General features: G+C 51.7%; 1 protein-coding gene across 1 annotated transcript in view; it reads right to left on the reverse strand.

Moving 5' to 3' along the window:
- Positions 1-991: 991 nt before the first annotated feature.
- The window catches only part of LOC100088694 (sodium channel protein type 11 subunit alpha), a 36,108-nt gene continuing 13,442 nt past the window's right edge, over positions 992-23,657 (reverse strand). The window contains exons 12-26 of the mRNA XM_039913966.1: positions 22,828-23,066; positions 19,836-20,015; positions 18,822-19,205; positions 17,804-18,277; positions 15,654-15,764; positions 14,034-14,337; positions 12,309-12,463; positions 11,667-11,840; positions 10,717-10,830; positions 9,620-9,907; positions 7,601-7,654; positions 7,196-7,333; positions 5,566-5,670; positions 3,232-3,502; positions 992-2,155 (exon numbers count right to left, since the gene is read on the reverse strand). Of these exons, the coding sequence (XP_039769900.1) occupies positions 1,050-2,155; positions 3,232-3,502; positions 5,566-5,670; positions 7,196-7,333; positions 7,601-7,654; positions 9,620-9,907; positions 10,717-10,830; positions 11,667-11,840; positions 12,309-12,463; positions 14,034-14,337; positions 15,654-15,764; positions 17,804-18,277; positions 18,822-19,205; positions 19,836-20,015; positions 22,828-23,066 (4,097 nt within the window). The 3' untranslated portion in view covers positions 992-1,049. The remainder of the gene's footprint in view (positions 2,156-3,231; positions 3,503-5,565; positions 5,671-7,195; positions 7,334-7,600; positions 7,655-9,619; positions 9,908-10,716; positions 10,831-11,666; positions 11,841-12,308; positions 12,464-14,033; positions 14,338-15,653; positions 15,765-17,803; positions 18,278-18,821; positions 19,206-19,835; positions 20,016-22,827; positions 23,067-23,657) is intronic.

A 23,657-nucleotide genomic window follows, 5' to 3' on the forward strand; every position in this document is an offset into this window, starting at 1 on the left:
AGCTTATATAAATAGCCTTAAGCTTTACTATTTCCCTTAACCATAATTCATTTTAATATTTGTCCTCCCCACAGACTGTAAGCTCCTTGTGAGCAGGGATCGCATCTACCACGTCTATTGGATTGGACTTTCCCAAGCATTTAGTTCTGTGCTCCGCAGATGGCAAGCACCCATTAAATGCCCCCACAGCAGGACCCTAAAGATCCAAGCCGCAGATCTGGGGTGGGCTTCACCCACTCTCAGCTAGGACCGGGCTGGACCGGAGACCCATGCCAGTCTCTGGAGGGCAGGAAGATAGGGCCAAATGAGAGTTTAGCTTGTGGACCAGTGAGAACAGAGTGCAGATAATGACGAGACTGTCTAAGGACCTTCCCCATGCTAGGTCCGTGGGGGTGGGGGAGAGGAGGGGCCTTTATAGTGGAAGTTGAAATGGCTCATCGCAGCTCCCCAGCCCCTCACCACTCCAAAGCTCCTCTGAACCCTGGTTACCAACAGCCCCAAAGCTCTGAGTGAGAGGCAGTTTCGCTACAGATCCAGGTTTATTGGCCCACTAAATTGCTAGCTCCTTGAGGGTATGGATCATATCTTTTACCTCCACTGTATTCTCCCAAGTGTCCAGTACAGTGGCTGCCCATAGCAGACCTCAGTTTTTGCTATATACAGCAGATGCTCGGTACGTTATTGATTGGTTGATCATTTCTTCTACCTTGACCTTGTACTCTTCCAAGGGCTCAGCAGAGTGCCTGCATACAGCACAGGTGTTCAGTACATGCTACTGTTTGACGGATTGATCATGCAAAGTCTAGGCCATAGCTAACAGACTGTCTTCTGAGCAACCTAAATGAGAGGCAGGACAAGGTCTACCAAGAGGCGGACTCCTGCCAGGAAAGAAGCCCTTCTCAGTCTCGCAAGCTTCTGATCCAGCCATGGATGCAGCCTTGTGCCTGGCACCCTCCGCTGACCCTGCCAGGCACAGAGCTGGGCTCCCAATTCCCCCGGTGGGTGGCACTCTGCTCCGGTGGGCCCAGACTGACCGGCAGCCATAGCCTTTAAGAAGCTGACCCAGGAAGTGCCACCACGGGGCTGGGAAGGTGTTTTAATTGGTCCACGTGGCCACCGGCCAACTCCTCACCCCTGGGACCATCCATAGAGCGAGGACCATCTATGGTAAGATGGCCACTAGACCCAGGCAGGTGGGCACAGGCACATTTGAGCAGGTGGTTCCGGTAGGCCTTCTGAATGATGGCTGCACAGCGCTCCTCCTCCTGGCGCCGGGTGGTGGTCACAATGGGCTCGTACAGCTCCTTAGTTGGGTTGGCCGCCATGAACTTCTCCTCCATCTGCACCCTGAGGGTGTCCATCTCGCCCGATTCCCCCAGCACCCTGGTGGTGAAGGCGAACAAGATGTCCATGCAGTGGAGTCGGTCCCCGCTCACCATCGGCAGGTCCATGGTAAGCAGCTGGTTTTGATTGGGCTTGGGGACGCGTAAGGGCTCAGCCAGGGCGTCAGCGAAGTCTGACAAGGCCGACTGGTGGATGAACTGCGAGGCCTCAGGGTCGAACTTCTCCCAGACCTCGTAGAACATGTCGAAGTCATCCTCACTCAAAGGCTCGGTGCTTTCCTCTGTGGCCACGCTGAAGTTCTCCAGGATGACGGCAATGTACATGTTCACGACGATGAGGAAGGAGATGATGATGTAGCTGACGAAATATATGATCCCAATGGTGGGGTTGCCGCAGTTACTCTTGTTGCACCCGGTGTTGGTGATGTTCAGGTCACAGAACGGGTGTTCTTTATTGAGGATGGGGTTCAGAAGTTTGTCCCAGCCAGCTGATGTGGTGATCTGGAAGAGGCAGAGCATGCTGCTAGCGAATGTCCGGAAATTGAATATGTCGTCGAAGCCCTTATCGAACTTGACGTGGGCGAAGTTGGCCATGCCGAAGATGGAGTAGATGAACATTACCAGGAAGAGCAGCAGGCCGATGTTGAACAGGGCCGGCAGTGACATCATCAGGGCGAAGAGGAGGGTACGGATGCCCTTGGCCGCGCGGACCAGCCTCAGGATGCGACCGATGCGAGCCAAGCGGATGATGCGAAAAAGTGTTGGGGGGAAAGGGATATGTTCGGCATCCTCCAACTGGGAGACCACAGAACCTGTGGGGAAAAAAGGTACCCTTTAGATCTTTCGCAAACTGCACCCATCCCTCAGGGAGATTAATCTCCCTAGCCCATGGATTATGCTGGTGAGAGAGACCCAGGTTGCCACAGCACTTTCTCAGACTAGGGAAGGGCTTAGGTCTGAGATCAGAAAACGGGGCTGCCCAGGAGAAGTTTGGGAATTAAGGGTTTCTTTATGAACATTCTTAACCATTCAAATAAATCCAGGAAAGGCAGGGCCAGAGTTTAAAGAATGAGATAGTGGGGGAGGGGGTTAGGGTGAACTTGGAACTTCCAAGTTTCCAAAGTCCACCCCAGGTTGAGGGGGACCCGCTAAAAGGGGGAGACAGTGATAGAGACGGGAGAGTCAAATGTGTTGAATGGTCCATGCTAGATCATTGCATGTAAAGTTGGGGATAAGAGGGAAGAGTCCAAGGGGTTGGATGTTTCATCCTTACTCACAAAGATGGACAAGACATAGTTCCTCCCAGGGTCCTGGTGCCCCCATCAGCCTGGGCTGGGCAGCCCGGGAGTGACCCTGGTAATGGGATCATTTGTGGTCTCATTGTTTACAGAAATCCACTTTGGCTGTCATTCCTCTGATTACTCTCACGATCACATGATCTAGTAACCTGGGAGTCAGAGGACCTGGGTTCTAATTGTGACACTGCCACTTGCCTGCTGGGTGAGCTTGGGCAAGTCACTTCACTTCTCGGTCCTTCAGTTTCCTCAACTGCAAAATGGGGGTTCAATACTTGTTCTTCCTCCTACTTGGACGCTGAGCCCCTTGTAGAACAGGGACTGTGTCTGAACTGATGAACTTGTATCTACCCCAGCTCTTAGAACAGTTCCTGACAGGTAGTAAGCGCTTAATAAATGCCATTGTCTATATGAAATCATTGCTTCAGTGTCCCTGCATAAGCCCAAGCATAGAAAAGATTCAGGGTTTTGAGGGAACAGATCCCTATCCCTCCATGTTGCTTCCAAGGGCTCCCCCATTTCCCCTCTTAAGTGGAGGAGTCAGGTCAAGGGTGAAGTGAAATATTTCCTTCCCACTTGTGACTCTGACTTACTGATCACCGAGAGAACCACCACCACGCAGTCAAAGAGGTTCCAGCCATTGGTGAAATAGTAGTGTCTGAGAGCAAAGACTTTCACAATGCATTCGGCCGTGAATAGGGCCACAAAGAGCAAGTTGATCCCATCCAGGTACTTCTGGACTGTCTTGTTCTGGTCGTCTGCCTCCACCATCATGGCGACCATATTGAGGAGGATGAGGAGGATGATGAAGATGTCAAAAGTGCGGCTTGTGACTACATCAAATACCAGTGCCTGCCGTTTGTTCTGAAGGGAGAATTGCACAGAGAAATGGAGAGAGCCAGGGAGGAAATCCAGGGAGAGGGACAAAAACAGAGATGGAAACAGAGTGATAGAGATGGAGGGAGAAAGAGAGACAGGTGGAGAGTGATGTATAAAGTCGTAGAAAAATCAATAGAGAGACAACCGGTGAGTGTGTGAACTCACACTCTCATCATCACCAGTATGTACTGAGTGCCCACTCTGCCCTACTTGCTGCTCCACCCATCACCCATCAATCTCCCCTCTCCTCTCCCAGTCCCTGCCACTGGATCTTCTGGGCTCTGGTTTTCAGAGGGTAAGAAAAAATCCTCAGTGGCCAAAAGCCTAATGGCTAAGCACTTGACAGGCAACTGCTCCACCAAGGATAAAGCTCTTACCTAAAAGAAAGGACACACTGTGGCTGGTTGGCATCTCCTCAGCCCTTCTCCTACCAAAACAGATCCCGGAGCCACTATGGAAGAGCTCAAGTGCCCATTAGCACCCATGAGGTCCCATCCCAAAGCTCTCACTGGCAGAGTGGAAGAAAGCACCCACTTATAACAAATGGTCTCTCCCCTTGAAGAACTGTATTTCCTCTGGAATATTCAAGGGAGATGGGAGACGTGTGCCGAAAAGCAAACTCCTATCTCCTAATATCACCTATAATCTAGCCACAGAAGGAACAGCAATAGTAACAGGTGAGAATAGCACAGCAATAATAACAGCACCACCACAACAGCAGCAAGAGTAACAGCAGAGGCAACAAGGAAAGCGACAGTGATTTCAGGAAGAGCAGTAGTGTAGGTCCGGGACCCCCTTAGCCCTTCTCCCAGGTTAAGAATTCCCCTGAAGGCAGTGGATTCCATGAGGTCCTAAAGCCCTCTGGTCTTTACCTTCCAGGAGAGGGTGAGAATCAGGGACCATGGCCAATCAGACCCCAACCCTCCACCCTTCGGGCCTATTCCACCCGCCACTCATTCATTCATTCATTCAATAGTATTTATTGAGCGCTTACTATGTACAGAGCACTGTACTAAGCGCTTAGGACGAACAAGTCGGCAACAGATAGAGACAGTCCCTGCCGTTTGACGGACTTACAGTCTAATCGGGGGATCTACAGTCTAATCGGGGGCTTACAGTCTAATCGCCACGGCTCTCAGCAAGTCAGTCCCCAGAAAAGGAGCACTGTTTGGGGGAGTCTGGCCAGCCGTCTTCTCTCCCAAGATTAGCTCCAGGTAGGGCCGGCATGTCTCATCCCTCTCCCTATGCCTCAGCTTCCCAGGCAAACCGTCCCTCCCTCCAACTCCCAGGAAGCAACCCGAGCCCCCGAGCCCCTTCCACAATGCAGGCACAGAGCTTAGAGTTACAACTGAGTTTCTAAGAGAAAAAGTGAATGGATTTTCATCGAATCCATTAGGAAACCAATATAAAAAACCCCCAGTCCAAAAAAACTTTCCTTCTTCTTTAACCCCTCCCCATCCCTAGGACCTGTTCTACTTCCCTGCAAGCAACCCAGTTTACATATCCCTCTGGACCATCCCTCCTCAGCCACACTTAAGGGATCGTAGGTTTCACGTTTGCCGTCTCCAGATCCTTCCCTCAGGATTTTCAGAAACCAGAATGAGAGGATCGAACATCCACACCATCATTCTCCTGACTCAGGGGTAGGGCCCTAACCTTCACATCCCAAGATGGAAGGACCCTTCTCCTGAGTTCCCCACCTCTGTCCAGGCCACTCCGTCCCAACTCTTCCTTCTCCCCAGTTAACGAGCCCTCTCCTCCTTTTCCCACCTGCCCTTGCGATCATCTGGATTCCAGATGGAGCCACCGGCAGCTAAGCCCCTGGTTCTTACCAATGTAGCTTTTCCTCAGGAGTGACTTTCTACCTGTACTAGCTACTTCTGAGCATTTTCCCCATTCCCTATATGTGCAGTGCTGGCTGGAAGGATGGTCACCATTGTAATGAAGGCTACTCTGGTCGCCATCAGTAACCCCATCCATAACCCAGCCCAGAATCCTGGACCCTTATGGGAAGGCTGTTGGTCTTTGAAATGAGCCGGTGACCTCACCAGTGGCCGGGGGATGGGTTTCTGTGGCCTCTTTGAGCCAAGCTTCTTCATGGCGTTGTAGTACTTCTTCTGCTCCTCCGTCATGAAGATGTCCTGGCCCCCTAGGTGCAGGATGGAAATGCTCACCGGTCAGCCGATGCGGAGACTGACCCCTCGGGGGCTCAGATACCCCTGCCCCTGCTGGAGATGGGCAGCCCACAGCTTTGGACTGCCAATTCTATGCTGAGACGTAGGGGATACACTGACTCCGGATTTTGATTTTCCCCAAGTGGTCACTGCGGGGACACCCCTCCCCACCCCGCCCTGGAGGGTTCCGAAATGAGGGCTGGAGTAGCAGGAAGGACCAGGCATGCTTGGGTTCTGGGTCTTCCTGGAGAGGATGCTACCAACGGGGAAGTCCTCAGCCTTGGGGTTTGGGCAAGCCTGGTACAAAAACTTCCATCCATCCAGCTGAGCCCCTTGGGGTGCCGGGGGAAAGGGAACCACAGTTTTGTTTGAAAAGGAAGCTGCCACCCCACTTTAACCTGGGGGAGTGGCCATTTGCTGACTCAGCCAGTCAGTCAATCATATTTATTAAGCACTTACTGTGTGCAGAGCACTGTACTAAACACTTGAGAGAGTAGAATATAACAGTAAACACAAATTCCCTGCCCACAGTGAGCATACAGTCTAGAGGGGGACAAAGACATTAATGTAAATAAATAAATTACAGATATGTACATAAGTGGTGTGGGGCTGGGACAAGGGATGAATAAAGGGAGCAAATAAGGGCAATGCGAAAAGGAAAAGAAGGCTTAGTCAGGGAAAGCCTTTTGGGAGAGTTTTGCCTTGAATAAGGTTTTGGAGGAGGGGGAGAGTAATTGTCTGTCAGATATGAGGAAGGAGAACATTCCAGGCCAGAGGCAGGACACTGATGAGAGGTCAGCAGCAAATAGATGAGATCGAGGTACAGTGAGAAGGTTAAAACTAAAGAAGCAGAGTGTGCGGGTTGAATGGCAGTAGAAGAATAGCAAGGTGAGAGGAAGGAGGGGGCAAGGTGATCGAGGGCTTTAAAGCTTATAGTAAGGAGTTTCTGTTTGATGCAGAGGTGGATGGGCAACCACTGGAGGTTCTTGAGGAGTGGGGAAACATGGCCTGAACAATTTTGTGGGAAAATGATCCGGGCAGCAGAGAGAAGTATGGACTGGAGGGAGGAGAGGCAGGAGGCAGGGAGGTCAGCAAGGAGGCTGACACAATAATCAAGGCAGGTAGGATAAGTGCTTGGATTAACATGGTAGCAGTTTAGATGGAGAGGAAAGGGTGGATTTTAGCGAATTTGTGCAGGTCAAACCGCCAGGGATGCTCTCTTCTCCCACCACACCCAGCTCTCTGCTCCTCCCATGCAACCCCCTCCCCACCTCTCACTCCAACCCATCACTCATGCTTTCCCTGGCCCAGAACCATCCTTCTCCACTGGCTCCGCTGACTACATCCTTCCTCCATTTCAAAGCCCTTCTATATCACCCCACCTCCAGGAGGTCTTCCCCAGTGTCTCCCCTGAAGGAGGTGGAGCATTGGGCTGGGCCCTGTGGTGCCTTGACCTTCTCCCGGCCATGGTCCCACCCAGTGGAAAGCACATTCTGACACTTATCTTTCTCTGCTGCTTGTTGAAGTTATCGATGATGACGCCGATGAAGAGGTTCAGAGTGAAGAAAGAGCCGAAGATGATGAAAAAGACAAAGTACAGGTACATGTACTGGTTCTCCTCAAAGCCTGGTTGTTCATCTTTCTGCCAACCCCAGAGAAAGGTAGAAAGATGGTTTGAGGATGCCAACCTTCCTCTCGGTAATGAAGAAACAAATAGTTTTACCCTTCAGTCCTTCAAGCAGAGACCCCCAGTGGAGCCAATCCTGGTCATGCAGACTGGCCACGTGAGCTCCTGGGGAGCAAGACCCCCCACGGACTCGATCCACCTGCAGGCACCTTGGCCTGGAGCCCTGAGGGGGCCCAAGGTGGGGGTAGCTCGGTGGACACGTTCGCTCTATCACTGACCTACCTCTCTGGCGTCTACCGCTGCATACATGATATCCATCCACCCTTTGAATGTAGCCTAGGACACAAAACACAGACAAAATCCACCCTGACCACCCTTAACCAGGACACAGAGCTGGGGACCATGGCCACTAAGCCACCCACAACTCTGGGAAGGCTCAACACCCAAGGGTCACTAATGGACCATCTCAGCCTTGGCTTGCCAGTCATTTGTTGTGCGATGGTCAACCAAATGAATCACCAATCCCTATTCCTGAACCGAACACTAGAAAGTCTGACCCCAACCCCAAAATCAATGTTAGTCTCTAATCCAGCACCAAATTTGGACCTAACCTCAAATTCAACCTATACTCAACCCCTGTCCCAACCCCAGCCCTAACTCCAATCCCATCCCCGTCTAATCCTATTCTCCAAGAAAGCTGCACCTTTAAGTGGGTCCCTCCTTATTCTCCAGTCCCAGCCTACGCTTCCAGAGTAATTCAAGACTCACTCTGAGTGGTGTGAGGGGTCGGGTGGGCGGGGAGGCGGGTGTTGTTGGGGGGAAACTGGCTTGAGTAAAGTCCTGCAGTCTGAAATTTCCAATTGGCATTATATCAGGCTACAGACCATTGCCTTGTCTCCACCAGTTTTATCCAAAACCCATCATAGGGGGAGAATACCCTTAAAATTAGTAAATCAAAATCCTGTGGAATGATTAGGTGCTGGCTGTTTTCAATTTTGCGCAGAAGCACCAAGAGAAGCAGCATGGTGGAAACAGTGTGGGCCTAGGAATCAGTGGACCTGGGTTCTAAACCCAGCTCTGCCACTGGCTTGCTGCGTGACCTTGGGCAAGTCACTTAACTTCTCTTGCCTAAGTTTCCCCATATGTAAATGCAAATTAAATCCTACTTCTTCCTACTTAGATCATGAACCCCAAATGGGACAGGAATTGTGTCCAGCCTGATTGCCTTGTATTTACCCCAATGTTTGGCAAAAAGAAGTGCTTAAAAAATACCATTATGAAAGCGCACTGAATACAGTGTGTGTATATGTGTGTGTGTGTCTGTCCTTATATGGCTTCTCAGTTCTTTGTGGCTTGGAAAATAGGGGAAGGGAGGGGATAGTGTGATTAGCTCCCTTAGTCTGTAAAATTACTTCTCCTCCAAGAAGTCTTCCCCAACTAAGCCCTCATTACCCCCCTCCCTCTCCATTCTGTGTCACCTATACATTTGGGTCTGTTGGAGAAGCAGCGTGGCTCAGTGGAAAGAGCACGGGCTTGGGAGTCAGAGGTCATGGGTTCGAATCCCAGCTCTGCCACTTGTCAGCTATGTGGGCAAGTCACTTAACTTCTCTGGGCCTCAGTTCCCTCATCTGTAAAATGGGGATTGACTGTGAACCTCATGGGGGACAACCTGATTAAGCTCTATCTATCCCAGCACTTAGAACAGTGCTCTGCACATAGTAAGCGCTTAATAAATACCAACATCATTATTATTATTATTGTCTTGTTAAGCACTTGTTATTTACTCCACCCTCAGCCTCACAGCATTTACATCCATATCCTTAATTCATTTTAATGTCAGTCTCTCCCTCTTAACTGTAAGCCCCCTGTGGGCAGGGAACAGATCTACCAATTCTGATGTACCATATTAATAATAATAATTATTATGGTACTTGTTAAGCACTTCCTATGTGCTAAGCACTGTTCAAAGCACTGGGGTAGATACAAGTTAATCAGGTTGGACTCAGTCTCTGTCCAAAATGGGGCTCCCACTCTTAATCCCCATTTTACAGATGAGGTAGCTGAGGCCCAGAGAAGTTAAGTGACTTTACCAAGGTCAAGCTGCAGACATGTGGCAGAGCCTGGATTAGAACCCCTGTCCTTCTGACTCCCAGGCCCGGGTTCTATCCACTAAGCCACACTGCTTCTCCCACGGTATTCTCCCAAGCAGATTTGTACCTTGCTCTCCAAACAGTAAGAAATAAAACTGATTGAATGACTGGAGTGTGGGAATAAATATGAGCAGTGCATTGTGGAACCCACCACCTGAAACAGCGCCAGGTACCCTTGTGGGACGCTGTTGAAGTTGACTTTGGCCGTCACCCAGATGTACCCAGGGTGAGTGGATCGGCCCAGCTCCTCACACTTGGTCTTGTTGGGAATATCTAGGAGGGCCAAGTTGGACAGAGTTTCCGTCCCGTTCATGCAGCGTCCGAACTTGCCGGCAAACAAGTTCACTCCCAAAATGCAGAAGATGAGCCAGAAGATGAGACAGACGAGCAGCACATTCATGATGGCCGGGATGGCCCCCAACAGGGCGTTCACCACCACCTTGACAGAGGAAAGGGGACATGGCCGTGAGCCCGCACACAGGGAACCCTCCTGCTGATGCTGCTGCCCAAGGAGACAGGTCCACCCTGAGATTCACCCAGTCGGCAGGAGATTTGGGGGATGTTCATAGTTTACCAAAGGCGCTGCCCTTTAGAAACCCTTCCCCTGCCCAACTCCTCCTGTCTTTCTCCCATCAAGAAAACTGTTATTTCCTAACCAACAGTCTCATCTGCTACCCCAGGAACTTAGCCTCTCCATGTCAACCTGACCCTTTTGGGGATAAGAAGGCAAGACAGGGACTGAGATGATCTGAGAGAGTCAAAGAGAGGCAGAGAGATGGCAAGAGGCAGAGAGAGAAAGACCCAGAACAAGACCAAGAGAGTTGGCAAAATCAGGAGAGGCAGGGAGAGGCAGAGAGGGAAAGTGACATTAGAGAGAAGATGAAAGATGATGGCAGAAAAAGCCAAAGAAAGAGAAAAAGGCAGAGGGGGAGAGATACCAAAGGTTAAGAGGCAGGGAGAGACAGAAAGAGACAGAAAAAGGTAAAGAGAGACATAGAGATGGCCAAGGCATAGGAGCAGGGAGAGACAGAGAGAAACACAGAAAAGGGGATGGCCAAGGCAGAGAGGCAGGGAGAAGCAGAGAGAGAGGGGGAGGGAGGGAGGGAGGGAGAACAAAATGGCCAGTGTTCTGCACACAGTAAATGCTCAGTAAATGATTAACTGATTGATTAGGGAAAAGAAGAGAGGCAAAGACACAAATCATGTGAAACACAGCTCTTTCCCGTAGGTTGCTTGGGTTACCCTTACCTTCATCCCTTCAAACCGGGACAGTGCCCTTAAAGGCCTCAATGCTTTCAGCGTCCTCAAGGATTTATATGCATTTCCCCCATTATTTTCCATGACCAGGTTTGCCACAGACACCTGATTGGAGGCAGAAGCAATGGTCAGTCGTGTTCAGCATTTCTGGGGAAAGGAACGGGATACTTATAAGAATGTACCTTGTGTTCAGAGACCAAAGTACTGACATCAACTGTGAGCTTTTCCCAGAGTACTCCCGAGCAGAGGCTCAGGGTCAGGGCTGGACCACCCCACGGGTCATCCAGTCACTCTTCCAGAGACTCAAGGTCAGGACTGGACTGCTCCAAGGGACACCTGCCACTCCTCCAGGGGCTCCGGGTCAGGCCGGACCACCCCAGGGGTCATCTGGTCATTTCTCCAGGAACTCTGGGTGAGGGTCAGACTGACCTAGGTATCAGTCAGCTCAGGGCTTTCTGAGAGATCATCTCAAGAGACCCAACTGACACGTGACTGACCCCCGATTGGATTCCCAGCTGACATACGACTTTTCACTCGATGCAGAATGTCAGTTACCGTCACAAAGGTACACAATGGTTCCACAAAGGCAGAAGAAGGATGGCTTAGTGGAAAAGGCATGGGATTGAGAGTCAGAGGACATGGGTTCTAATCCCAGCTTTGCTACTTGTCTACAGTGTGACCTTGGGCAAGCCACTTACCTTCTCTGTGTCTCAATTCCCTCATCTGTAAAATGAGGATTAAGACCGTGAGCCCCTCGTGGGACAATCTGATTACCTTGTATCTACACCAGCACTTAGAACAGTGCTTGGCACATAGGAAGTGCTTAACAACTACCTTAATTATTATGATCAAGTTGCCCACACCTGCCACTCCCAACACACCCGCCTGCCATAAGGTCCAGTACTACCCGCCAGGGAATCAGAACTCCAGGGCAGCCTCACGTTTACAATGAGGAAGTCCAGCCAACACCACATGCTGGTGAAATATTTCTTAAATCCATAAACCACCCATTTCAGCAGCATCTCCAAAACGAATATGTAGGTGAAGACTTGGTCGGTGAAGGTGAGCAATTTCTGGATGTTTTCGTTCTGACACAGGTAGTAATCTTCAAATACCTGAAACGATAAGCTCGGAGGTCACGGCCCTGGAGGGATCCCCTTGGAACTTCCCAAAGGTTTTGCTCAACAGTGGTGCCCAGAGTGGAGCAAAATCCAATGACAGTCCGCAGGGGCACTTCCCATAGGGATGCTGCCTTCAGGGTCCCCTGTCCCCTCCCCTGTGGCACAAGCTTTTGCTCAGGAGACAGGTGTCTCACTTTGTTCGCCCAGAAGACAGGGGTTCTGGCAGCCCTCTGGGGCAGCCCAACAGAATCCTCCTCAGGATGAATGAAAGCAGGTAAATCTACCTTCAACATCCAGTACAGAGATTCAGTATAGTGCCCTGCACACAATACATGCATTTCTCTGCAAAGTGCCCGGTACAGCGCTTTACATGCAGTAGGAGTCCAGCACACCTCATGGAGAAGGACGGTGAAGACACAGGCAGAGGGAATGCCCCATCCCCGGAGGAGAATCCTCACTCACCAGGGTACCGCTGCTCAGCAGAATCACGAACAGGATAAAACTTTCAAACCAGCTGTGGTGGACGATGCGGTAGCAGGTTTTCCGCAGATTCCACCAAACCTGGCCAGGAAACTTTCTGATGTTGAGGGCACAGCATGGAAAGTGCCTGGTGATGCCTGTGAGGAAGCAGCACCGTGGTGACCTTGTGGTCCCAGATCCTCTGGGTGACCCCTGCCCCCTCTACAACTGGGAGGGTCCATTTCTACAGGCCATTTAGGCCACCTCGGTGAGCGAATGGCTCTGAGCTCTGTCTGCTCACCTCGACTGAAGAAAATGGCCCAGGCATTAGAAGCTGCTCCACTGACTGCCTTCTCCGACCCTGTCAACCAGCTGCTAGCACTACCAGAGGGCCAGAGGGGTTGCTGAAGTTCACTGACATCACCACTGCCCTGCGGGGGCTAAGGATCAATGCACACAGTGCCCACTTAGAGCACCTAGAAACACGTTTGGGGTGCTGTTGGGCTGGTCTGTTTCTGAAGAAACTTTCCTAACTCCCACCTGGGAATGAGGAGCAGGTAGAAGACAGCAAAGAAAAGGGAGCAGGCAGAAGGGAGTGGGCAAAAGGGAATGGGGAGAAGGGAGTGGGGAAAAGAAAGCAGGGAGAAGGGAACAATCTCTTTCAGTGGCCCCTTGAGTCTGTGATAGATCAGCTCTTCAAGGCCACATCCCGGGAACACTGAATAATGTTGGTATTTGTTAAGCGGTTACTATGTGCACAGCACTGTTCTAAGCGCTGGGGTAGACAGGGGAATCAGGTTGTCCCACGTGGGGCTCACAGTCTTAATCCCCATTTTACAAATGAGGCACAGAGAAGTTAAGTGACTTGCCCACAGTCACACAGCTGACAAGTGGCAGAGCTGGGATTCGAACCCATGACCTCTGACTCCAAAGCCCGTGCTCTTTCCACTGAACCATGCTGCTTCTTTTGGTGCTCCCTGAGGACAGGGGAGGGAGAATGGGAATCAATTAAATCCATCAATCATTGGCATTACCTACCAAGTGCAAAGCATTATGTTAAGCACATAGGAGAGTACAACAGAAGTAAAGGACACAGTCCCTGCCCTCATAAAATTTACATTCTACTGGGGAAGGCTGATAGACAGAAATTTACCATCAGTCCAACCATCTCAGCAGAGTGAAGGAGACGGACACTAGACCACAGTAGGTCAAGAAAGGAGTTGGTGGAGAGGAAGTGGAGGTAGGGAATAAATACAATCCACTTGAGGAGTTCAGACAGGAAAGCTGTAAAACCGTAAGCTCTCTGTAGTCAGAGAACATGTCTAAGAACTCTTATATTGTAATCTCCCAAGGGCTTAGTACAATGCTCTACACACGGCAAGTGATCAATAAATACTATCGATAAACTGAAAGAGGAGTGGGAGGTGAGACGATAGCAGGAGAGAAGCAGTGTGGCCTACAGGATAAAGCAAGGGCCTGGGAGCCGGGGTTCTAATACCAGCTCCACCACTTGCCTGCTGCGTTTGCTTAACAAATACCATTAAAAAAGATGGAAGGAAGTGGGATCCAGAGAAGGCTTCCTCTTTAGTGGGCAATTAGGTTATAGAGGGATGCAGCAGAAGCCCTAGGCAGGAGTCCACTTCCAGGCGGGGGCCTGTGGTAGAGGCCCTGGGGGTCCGCAAGTGGGTGCTGGTACGGCAGGGGTCCTGGGACCGAGCTACTCCTTACCTTTCGGCAAACACCTCTCGGGCTGCTTCTGGAGCTGGGAAGTGGGGTAGGTGATGTTTGACAGATCCACAGTGCTGCAGTCCGACCAGTAGCTGGTGACTTCAAATTTCTGCTCAGTAAAGACATCCAGAGACTCATCTGTTTTCCCCAGCCGGTCCCCCAAGGGCTCCTCAATCACCCTCCTCTCCAGGGTTTCACCTCTGGGTGACCACAGGACTGACCAAGCTTCTGGCCATGGAAGGGCCAGGATCCCTTTCCCGCCAATGGCATACATCCAGGCCTGCCACAGCCAGTGGCTGGGAGGCTGGTCATGACCAGGAAGGCAGGATGGGTCAACCAGACAGACAGGCGGCCCACCCCCATCCCAGCCGTCTCTGCCTCCGGCCCCACCGGCTCTCCCTGTCACCGGCCTCTGCTGACTGGAGTCTTGCCCTATAGCCAGCCCCTCTCGGCCACCTCCCTTGCACCAAGAGGGCATCCTCTCTGCTTGGCCAAGGGGAAGGACAGGTTGAGGGCATTGCTTCTGCCCCCTCTCCCTTGCCCCACCCCAATCAAGCCTGGATACTGGGATTGGAGGGTTCCCACTACTGGTCTGGTCGCAATGCCTTAACCCTGTCTAGGCCTGGTAGTGCTCTGGCCGCCAGGCCTGGGAAAGCTTATGGAATAGAAACATGACCCTGGCCCCCAGGACCTGCGAAGCAGGGGGCTTGGTTCTCTTTTGCCCCTGTCACCTCCTGTGAACCACCCCTGGAGGGGGAGTGGGTGGGGGGTGAGGCACACAGAAGGCCAAACTCAGCCCAAGCACTCCAAGTTACATCCTAGGTAGGCAGCTTTCCCAGTCACAGCATCCCGGCAGACACCTTTCCTGACACAACATCCCAGGCAAACGGCATTCCCAGATTCCACATCCCAGACAGGTGGTTTTCTCAGAAACCACATGCCAGACAGACAGTATTCCCAAACACAACTTCCCAGGCAGAAAGCATTCCCAAGCAAAACATGGCCTAGTGGAAGGAGCATGGGCCTTGGAGTCAGAGAACCTGGTTTTTAACCCCAGCTCTGTCAGATGCCTGCAGTGTAACTTCAGGCAAGTTACTTAACTTCTCTCTGCCTCAGTTTCCTCAACTGTAAAAGGGGGATTCATTGCCTGTTCTGCCTTCTACTGAGACTGAGCCCCATGTGGGACCGGGACTGTATCCAACCTGATTAATTTGTATCTTTGCCAGCACTTAGAACAGCTCATTACATAGTAAGTGCTTAAGAAATATAAGAATAATAATAACAATAGTAATAATAACAATTATAATGATAGTAATAACAATACCGCAAACATCCCGAGCAGGAGGCATTCCCAGACATGACATCTCAGGCAGACGTCTTTCCAAGTTTATTCTAGCAGCCCCGCACCTCTCCACCAAGGTCCTGATCTGTCAGCCCTGGCTGGGCTGCCCATTTGTTTTCAGTGAACCAAGTCGACTAAGTCATCCAGACTCCCGTCAGACTCTGTCCTTCTAGTGCCTTCTCTCTTGGGTGGATCCAGGCCTTCTGGGTGACCCTGGAGAAATAGGTCGGGGCAGGATGCACCAGGCCGGGCAGCAGGTGCAGGGGACAGGGACTTACCTCTTGCAGCTGCTGGACTGCTTCCTGGGTGACCTCATCTGGAATGCCTCTGCCCGCCTCACTTGAAGCTCCCAGGCTCCTGCACGTCTGCAGCTGCTCTGGATGGGGATCCTGCCAGGGGTGGGAAGAGGGGAACGATTGGGCTAACCCTGCTCTGCTCCCTGTATCTCCCCCTCTGCAAACTACAACTGACCAGGCAGGATTCGGGCAGTACTTGGCACTAGACTCTGGCACCCGGGGAGTTGACCCCTGCAGGATTATGGTGGAGCCCATCAACCCCATTCCTGTGGGGAGCCCAGGGATTCAGTAGGATAGAGGTAGCCGGCCCCTAGAGGAGCAGCACGACCCAGCATGGCTCAGTGGAAAGAGCCTGGGCTTCGGAGTCAGAGGTCATGGGTTCGACTCCCGGATCTGCCATTTGGCAGCTGTGTGACTGTGGGCAAGTCACTTCACGTCTCTGTGCCTCAGTTACCTCATCTGTAAAATGGGGATTAACTGTGAGCCTCACGTGGGTCGACCTGATTACCCTGTATCTCCCCCAGCGCTTAGAACAGTGCTCTGCACATAGTAAGCGCTTAACAAATTCCAACATCAACATCACCTAGTGGCAAGAGCACAGGCTTGGGAATCAGAGGTCGTGGGTTCCAATCCCGGCACTCTGCCACTTGTCTGCTGTGTGACCTTTGGCAAATCACTTAACTTCTCTGTGCCTCAGTTACCTCATCTATAAAATGGAGATTGAGACTGTGAGCCCCACATGGGACAACCTGATCACCTTGTATCTACCCCAGCGCTTAGACCAGTGCTTGGCACACAGTAAGCACTTAACAAATATCATCAATATTATTATTATTATCTGACCAGGGCGGCATCCAGGGATCTGCTCCTGCCTGAAGCTGCCTCAGGTGGGTCCAAGCTCCCCTCCCCTCAGAGGCCGGGGAGGTTCAGGGTCTGGAGCAGCCAAGGGCAGAACTCACGGCTGTTCTGGGTGCAGATGGAACAGACTCCCCAATGTCTCCCAGCTCCTTCCTCCTCTTCTGCTTCCCTACTCCCTCCCTCGTCCAGCTCTACTCCACTCACATCTGAATCTTGCTCCCACACTTACCCCTGCCTCTCGACCTCCCTGACCAATGATCTAGCAAACTGGCTACTCCACCAGGTTTGCCACCCTCCCTACCCCCAAATCTCTTCCCCCTAACTAGGGATTCCCTCCATGGGTTGTGGCCAGTACCACACAAATAAGGTGACACTGTAACAGGATGGATTGAGTTCAGACTTGAGAGAGAACTTCCTGCCAGGCAGAAGTGTGAGACATGGGAATGGGAGTCTGAAGGAGTCTGTCAGAAAGGGCAGAGTGCTGTCCGTCCATCCACTGCACCTCACGGCCCTGGATGTGAGCCCAGAAAGGTCCCCTTCCAGTCCCCGTGAGCCCTTTGTTGACCTCTCAGCTTACTGTCTCTCCCCACTCCAGTCCATACTTCACTTTGCTGCCCAGATCACTTTTCTACAAAAACATTCAGGATATATTTCCCCACTCCTCAAGAAACTCCAGTGGTTGCCCATCCACCTCTGTATTAACCAAAACTCCTCACCATTGGTTTCAAAGCACTCAATCACCTTGCCCCTGCCTACCTCCCCTCGCTACTCTCCTACTACAACCCAGCTCACACACTTCACTCCTCTAATGCTAACCTTCTCACTGTACCTCTGTCTCATCAATCTCGCCACCAAGCCCTCACCCACTTTCTGCCTCTGGCCTGGAATGCCCTCCCTCCTCATATCTGACAGACAATTACTCTACCCCGCCTTCAAAGTCTTACTGAAGGCACATCTCCAAAAGGCATTCCCTGACTAAGCCCTCCTTTCCTCTTCTCCCACTCCCTTCGGTGTCACCCTGACTTGCTGCCTTTGTTCATCCCCTCTCCCAACCCTATGGCACTTATGTACATATCTGTAATTAATTTTTTATATTAATGTCTTTTTCCCCCTCTAGACTATGAGCTCATTGTAGGCAGGAAATCTGTCTGTTTACTGTTATATTGTACTCTCCCACGTGCTTAGTACAGTGCTCTGCACACAGTAAGAGCTCAATAAATATGACTGAATGCAGGCTCTACCAATCCCAGGATTTCCTGAACGAGACCTCGTACCTGCTTGCTGGGCTGAGCTCCTGGCATGGCCTTCAGCTCAAACTCCTCAGGAGACTCCAAGTCTTCTTCTTCCTCAGCAAGGGGGACCATAAGAACCCCCAGTGCCTTAGAACCTGGACCCTGTTGGGCACTGCCCTGGTAGTCTCTCGAGGCCTGGTGAAAGCTCTGTGCCTCAGGAGATTCCTTGGAATTCTCCTCTTCTTCCAGGACCTCCAGCCCACACGGCACAGAGAGAGGAGGAGGGACTCGCCTCTCAGCCACCACCTTGCCCAGTGCCTCTTTTGAGGCTGGGGCCTCCACTCTTCCACGCCGGCTGCAGCAGGCATGCCAAAGAGCTTGAGTGACCCAGAGACAGCCCCTCTGGATGCGATCAAAGGCAATCTGGAGCTTGGTGGCCTTCTCCTCGGCCACACCGCCTTCCAGGCTCTCCGTGCTGAATGAGCTGAGCAGTAATGCGATGAACAGGTTCAGGACCTGAAATGGAGGGAGGGAGGAAGGGAGGCCAGATCCTTTAGGCCCTAGATGACCTCTGATCTAAGTCAATCCTACCTCTTCCCCATTCTCTTGGGGCTGGACTCGGGGTGGAGAGAATAGGCCAGGAGGAGCAGTACTGGAGTTTTTAAAACCGGGAAGGAGATGGGAAGGGTGAATCCCTAATTGCTCTTCCCTAAATCCCACCCTGCCAAGGTGAAGAGCATCCAGCGTAGGAAAGATCAAGAATGTAGAGAAAGAGATAGAGAGGGGAGAGTCAAGGGTGTGGGGTGGACCGAGCTGGGTCACTGGAAGAGAGTCAGGTGTGTTAAATGGTCTCCTCTGGCTCCCTCGGGAAAAGGAGAGACAGGAATGTTGAATGATTCACTCCTAACCATGAGGGTGGGCATCCAAGAGGGCAACCTGCTGGACAGGCCTTGGTGCTAGAGCGGGTGGACTTGCTGAAGGGCTGAGAGGATTGGGCGGGGTAGGCTGGGGGGGAGGGTGCTGTCCGGGCTTCACTGAGCTCGTATTCCACGTGACTCACCACCAGGTTCCCTATGACCATGATCATCAGGAAGACCACAATGCACAGCTTCTTATTTTCACAATAAAGCATACATTCCCACATATTCTCGATCCACTCGCCGCAGAGAATGCGGAAAACAATGAGGAAGGAGTGGAAGAAGTCGCCCATGTGCCAGCGCCGGAAGTTCTCCCTGTTGTTCTGGGCGACAGCAGAACAGTTGGTTTCATTGGTTCTGGAGCAGTTGAAGGACTTTCCGAACAGCTGCATGCCGAACACAGCAAAGATGAAGACGATGATGGCCAACACCAGGGTCAGGTTCCCTAGGGCCCCCACTGAGTTCCCGATGATCTTGATCAGGGTGTTGAGGGTCGGCCACGACTTGGCCAGTTTGAAGACCCTCAGCTGCAGAACGACAAAGCACGTACAAACGTTTCTCTTACAACCTGGTGGCGGTGGAGTACCCAGCAGCCCCTGGGCTACCCAGATCCCGCAGCCACTGCTCCTCTGGCAAAGGAGGATTCAGAAGCAATTGAAAGAGTCTATGGCTTCTGTCACACCTATTGGGAATCAGCAAGGTTATGGGAGACCAAAAAACTTTATCCAACTTGTTTCAGGGTTTATGAGACTAAAACTTCAAGTGTGCTCTTGTACTCCACTTCTCTCTCCCACTCTCATCTGTATTATCAACAAACCCACTGTAAGGAGCCAATCTGCAGTGCTGAAAATCAGAGTTTAGTAAACAATGAATTTGATAATACTAATACTTGGTTCCCTTTGCAGGGCCAGTGAAGGACTATAACAGGACTTCCACGTGATCCTGTCACAAGGCTGAAACAGCACTTCTGGCTGGGGCCTGTAGCAATGAAAGCAATTCAGTCACCAGACCCCAGGCACAAAACCCCAGTTTAACGAGATCCTTGCTGGGTCCCAGGCCAAGGTTTAGTGGGGACCAAGGCCTCGGTGGGGAGTGAGGTCATGGTAGGAGGGGAGCCAGGTCGCGGTAGTGGGGGCCAAGCCCAAACCAGAGCTTACCAGCCTCAGGGAGCGAAGCAGCAACAGGTTGTTTTTGATGATGTATCCCAAGCCGAGTTCTATGAAGCTCAGCATGACTACAAAGCTGTCAAAGATGTTCCAAGGACGGCGGAAGTAGTAGTAAGGGTCCAGGGCGATGATCTTGAGGCACATCTCGATGGTAAAAATGGCCGTGAAGACCTGAGGCAGAGAGAGGGGTTTGGTCCACCACGCGGGGGTCAGAACAGGGCAGGACATCTGCATGAGGATGGGGTCGGGGAACTGCGATCACTGGCCCAGTGGCCCATGGAGGAGAGGCTGGGAGTGATGGTGATAGGACCACTCCTTCAGTTGGGATAGAGTTACTCCCCCCCAGAATACTCCTCCCCAACCCCCTACACTGGGATGCCCTGGACTTTCCCATTGACCAGGATACCTGGGATTCCACCAGGACTGGAGGAAAGAGGTTCCGGTCAGACAAAGAAGGATGTGGGCTCGGAGACTGAGGGCTCAGTGCTTTGCATGAATGGTAAAGGGCAGTTCTGGTGGAAGCCAGCAGGCAGACAGCTAAGGGAGTCTGGACCCCTGAGGTGCCATCAGTGTGCCCAGGGGGTGCTCTCTGGGAAGGGCCAGGCCTGCAGTCGGCTCTCTAAGAGCAGGAAAGGAACTGACCTAAGAAAGACAGAGGGTACTCCATCTCTCTGGGGATAAGAATGACGCTTGTGTTCATGTGATCACCAGTGGGCTCAAGTTTGACCTCAAAGAGCAACCCAAGGCTGGCAGGGTCTGACAGCCGGGAGAGAGTATCTGAGAAGAATAAGTGTCTCTCTGCATCCTCCCCAGCTCTCTGCTCTGCTTCCCTCAGACTGGTGGGAACTGTCCATGCTAGGATCTCAGACTCCTGTTCCCCGCAGGTGGAATTCTAAATAAATAAATATGACTGATTGATTCTGGACCCAGCTCCCATGGGGTAGCATCTCAGCCTTTTCCACTGTGTGGGCTGGAATAAAATACTGTAACACTCCCCTACACTCTAAAGTAGAGACCTCCCAACACTCCTTCCATCCTAGCAGAGACCCACACTTCCCCATGCTACCCTCTTCCCCAGCAGCAATGATGGACACTTCCCCATAACCCCCAAAAGCAGAGACCAATATCTCAACGCTCCACCCCTCCACTTGCAGAGACTGTATGCCCAACATCTCAACGCTCCACCCCTCCACTTGCAGAGACTGTATGCTCCACCTGCAGAGACCAGCAGACACTTCCCAATTCTTTCCCTGCAGCACAGACTTACATTTCCCAATTCTCCCTCCCCCTGCCCCCCCCCAGCACCCCCAGAACTTAAACTGATACTGCCCCATGGTCCCTAACAGCAGATATGGACACTGGTCAAGACTCTTTCCAATTGTCCCTCCCATCACCCAGCAGAGACAGACATTTCCCAATATCCTTCCCTGCAGCAGACAGGGACACTTCCCAACTCTCCCCACAGCAGAGATGGACGCTTTTAAATGCTCCCCACCAGCAGAGACCTACACTTCCCAACTGTTCTCCCCCTCACTGCTGCTGGAGATGATGAACACCAGGTACCACCAGATTCCACTCAGCAATAGTTATTTATTGAATCCCAAGAGTCCCTATACCAAACCAAGATACTGCACAATCTCCCCCAGGCCTCGATCCACACTGGAAGCCACCAGGATGAGCCAAGGCTGCACGGATGACTCGTACCAACTTCTTTGTTAGATCCCCTCTTAAACCCTTTCATTATCCCCTTCCCTCTTCTACCCCCACTATTTTTTATTGTATTTCTTAAGTGCTCACTATGTGCCAGGCCCTGTATTCCACCCTAGAGAGATACAAGCTAGTCAGGTTGAACACAGTCCCCGTCCCACATAGGACTCACAGTCCTAATCCCTATTTTACAGATGAGGAAACTGAGGCACAATCAGTGACTTGCCCAAGTTCACAAAGCAGACAATCAGAGGAGCTGGAATTAGAATCCAGGTCCTCAAGAATCCTTCAGCATTCACCACAGATCAAGAGCATCTGTCAAATTTGGCTGAGAAACTTAGCGCAGCCAGTGGCTTTTTAAGTGTGGTCTAAGGTTGAAGCGGCACACAAGGGAGATATTTTGCTCCCCTTTCTTTTCTCCTTAATCCTTTTGCTCTCTCCCCAGACAACATCCCCCGACCCTGGCAGAGTTCAACACTTTCCCTCCCCTTCAGCAAAGCCAGACACTCCCCCACTCCACACACACACAGGTCAACAGGTACCAATGCTCCCCCATAGGAGTTACCTACACTATGCAATGATCCACCTCCCCTAGCAGAAATCAGTGTCCCTCCTTGCCTCCCCAACTCCCCAGCAGAGTCAGATAGGTCCCGACATCTCCCACTGAAGCAGAGATTGACACTCTCCAATACCCGCTCCCTTCCTTTCAGGTGGCTTCCTTGGATGGCCAGTGCCTTCTGGAGGCTTCAGTCTGAAGAGCCGGGGGGTGGTGGGTGGGGGGGTTCCCCCAGAGACCAGCACTGCTCTGTGGTGCCCAGCCTGCTTGCCAACAGCCTGCTGAGAGCACAGAGATAGTGAATGGTGAAGCAAACTTCTGCCCTCCTGGGCAGTCACCGAGTAAATCACCTCTGATGGGTGGCAGGCCTTCTGCCCCTGGCCCCTAGCTACTAAGATGGGGGTGCTTCGGGCTCAACAGCCACAGCACCTCTGTTGAAAAGCTGACACACTTCCCTCCACCTTTTCACACAGCCCCCAAGTGTCTGCTGTTTTGGCACATGTTCCGCATCGATGATCAGCGTTATCGGTGCTCCCTACACCAGCATCCCATAGGGCCAGCTGGGACCAGGGAGAGGGATCGAGTTCATCTAAATGATTTCAAAGCAAATGAAATTCCACTTGGCCTCCAGCATTCCAAAGACCCAGCCCAGAAGAGCTGCAAGTCAAGCACGGGCCCGAGGGTGAGTCGGGGAGGGGAGGGCCCTGATGCCTCACTTACGTTGTTGCCCGTGTTGAGGGTGGCCTGTAGGGATGGGGACATGTCATAGTGCTCCAGGGCCATGAAGAGAGTGTTGAGCACGATGCACAGGGTGATGACCAGGTCGGCAAACGGGTCCATGACCACCATCTCCACGGCCTCTTTCATGCGTACCCACAGGTCGCAGCACTCCCAGATGCAGTACTTGGAAGCGAGATCCTCGCGGCATGGGAGGCATTTCTTTTGGGATTCCTCATATTCTGAGGGAGGACAGAGGACAACTAATGTGAGGGACAAAGGAGGTCAAGGAGAGAGAAGACTTTCAACTCAGCCATAGCAAGAAGGGAAGTTTCCCCTTAAACAGCGGGAGATTTCCCCAATCCTAAACGCATACTAGCTCAGGCAGTCAGCAAAACAGGATTGACAGTCCACCTTTCCATCTCTCTGTCACTCTGTCTGTCAGTGGGCCAGCTGGTTCCATACACAAAGCGGCGAGACCCAAAAGAGTTAGGAACAGGAAACTTGCTTCACTTGTCACAACCCCTCCCTGAGGGAAACTGTTTGCAGGACAATAATCAATCACATGGAAACAGAGAATGGAGCACAACCAATTACAGGAGACCCTTTAGGCAAGAGGATGAGCACAGTCCTCTAGACCGCCAGGTTGATGCAGACAGGAAATATGTCTACCAATTCTGTTGTATTGTACTCTGAGCAGAGTAAGCACCCGATAAATGCCATTTATTGGTCGACTTATTGACTGGAATGGGCAGAAAATCCTGTGGTCGTGAAGAGAGCTCAGATAATAATAATAATAGTATTTGTTAAGTGCTTACTATGTGCCAGGCACT

This window comes from Ornithorhynchus anatinus, chromosome 13, assembly GCF_004115215.2.
Source record: "Ornithorhynchus anatinus isolate Pmale09 chromosome 13, mOrnAna1.pri.v4, whole genome shotgun sequence".
NCBI classification, from domain to species: Eukaryota; Metazoa; Chordata; class Mammalia; order Monotremata; family Ornithorhynchidae; genus Ornithorhynchus; species Ornithorhynchus anatinus.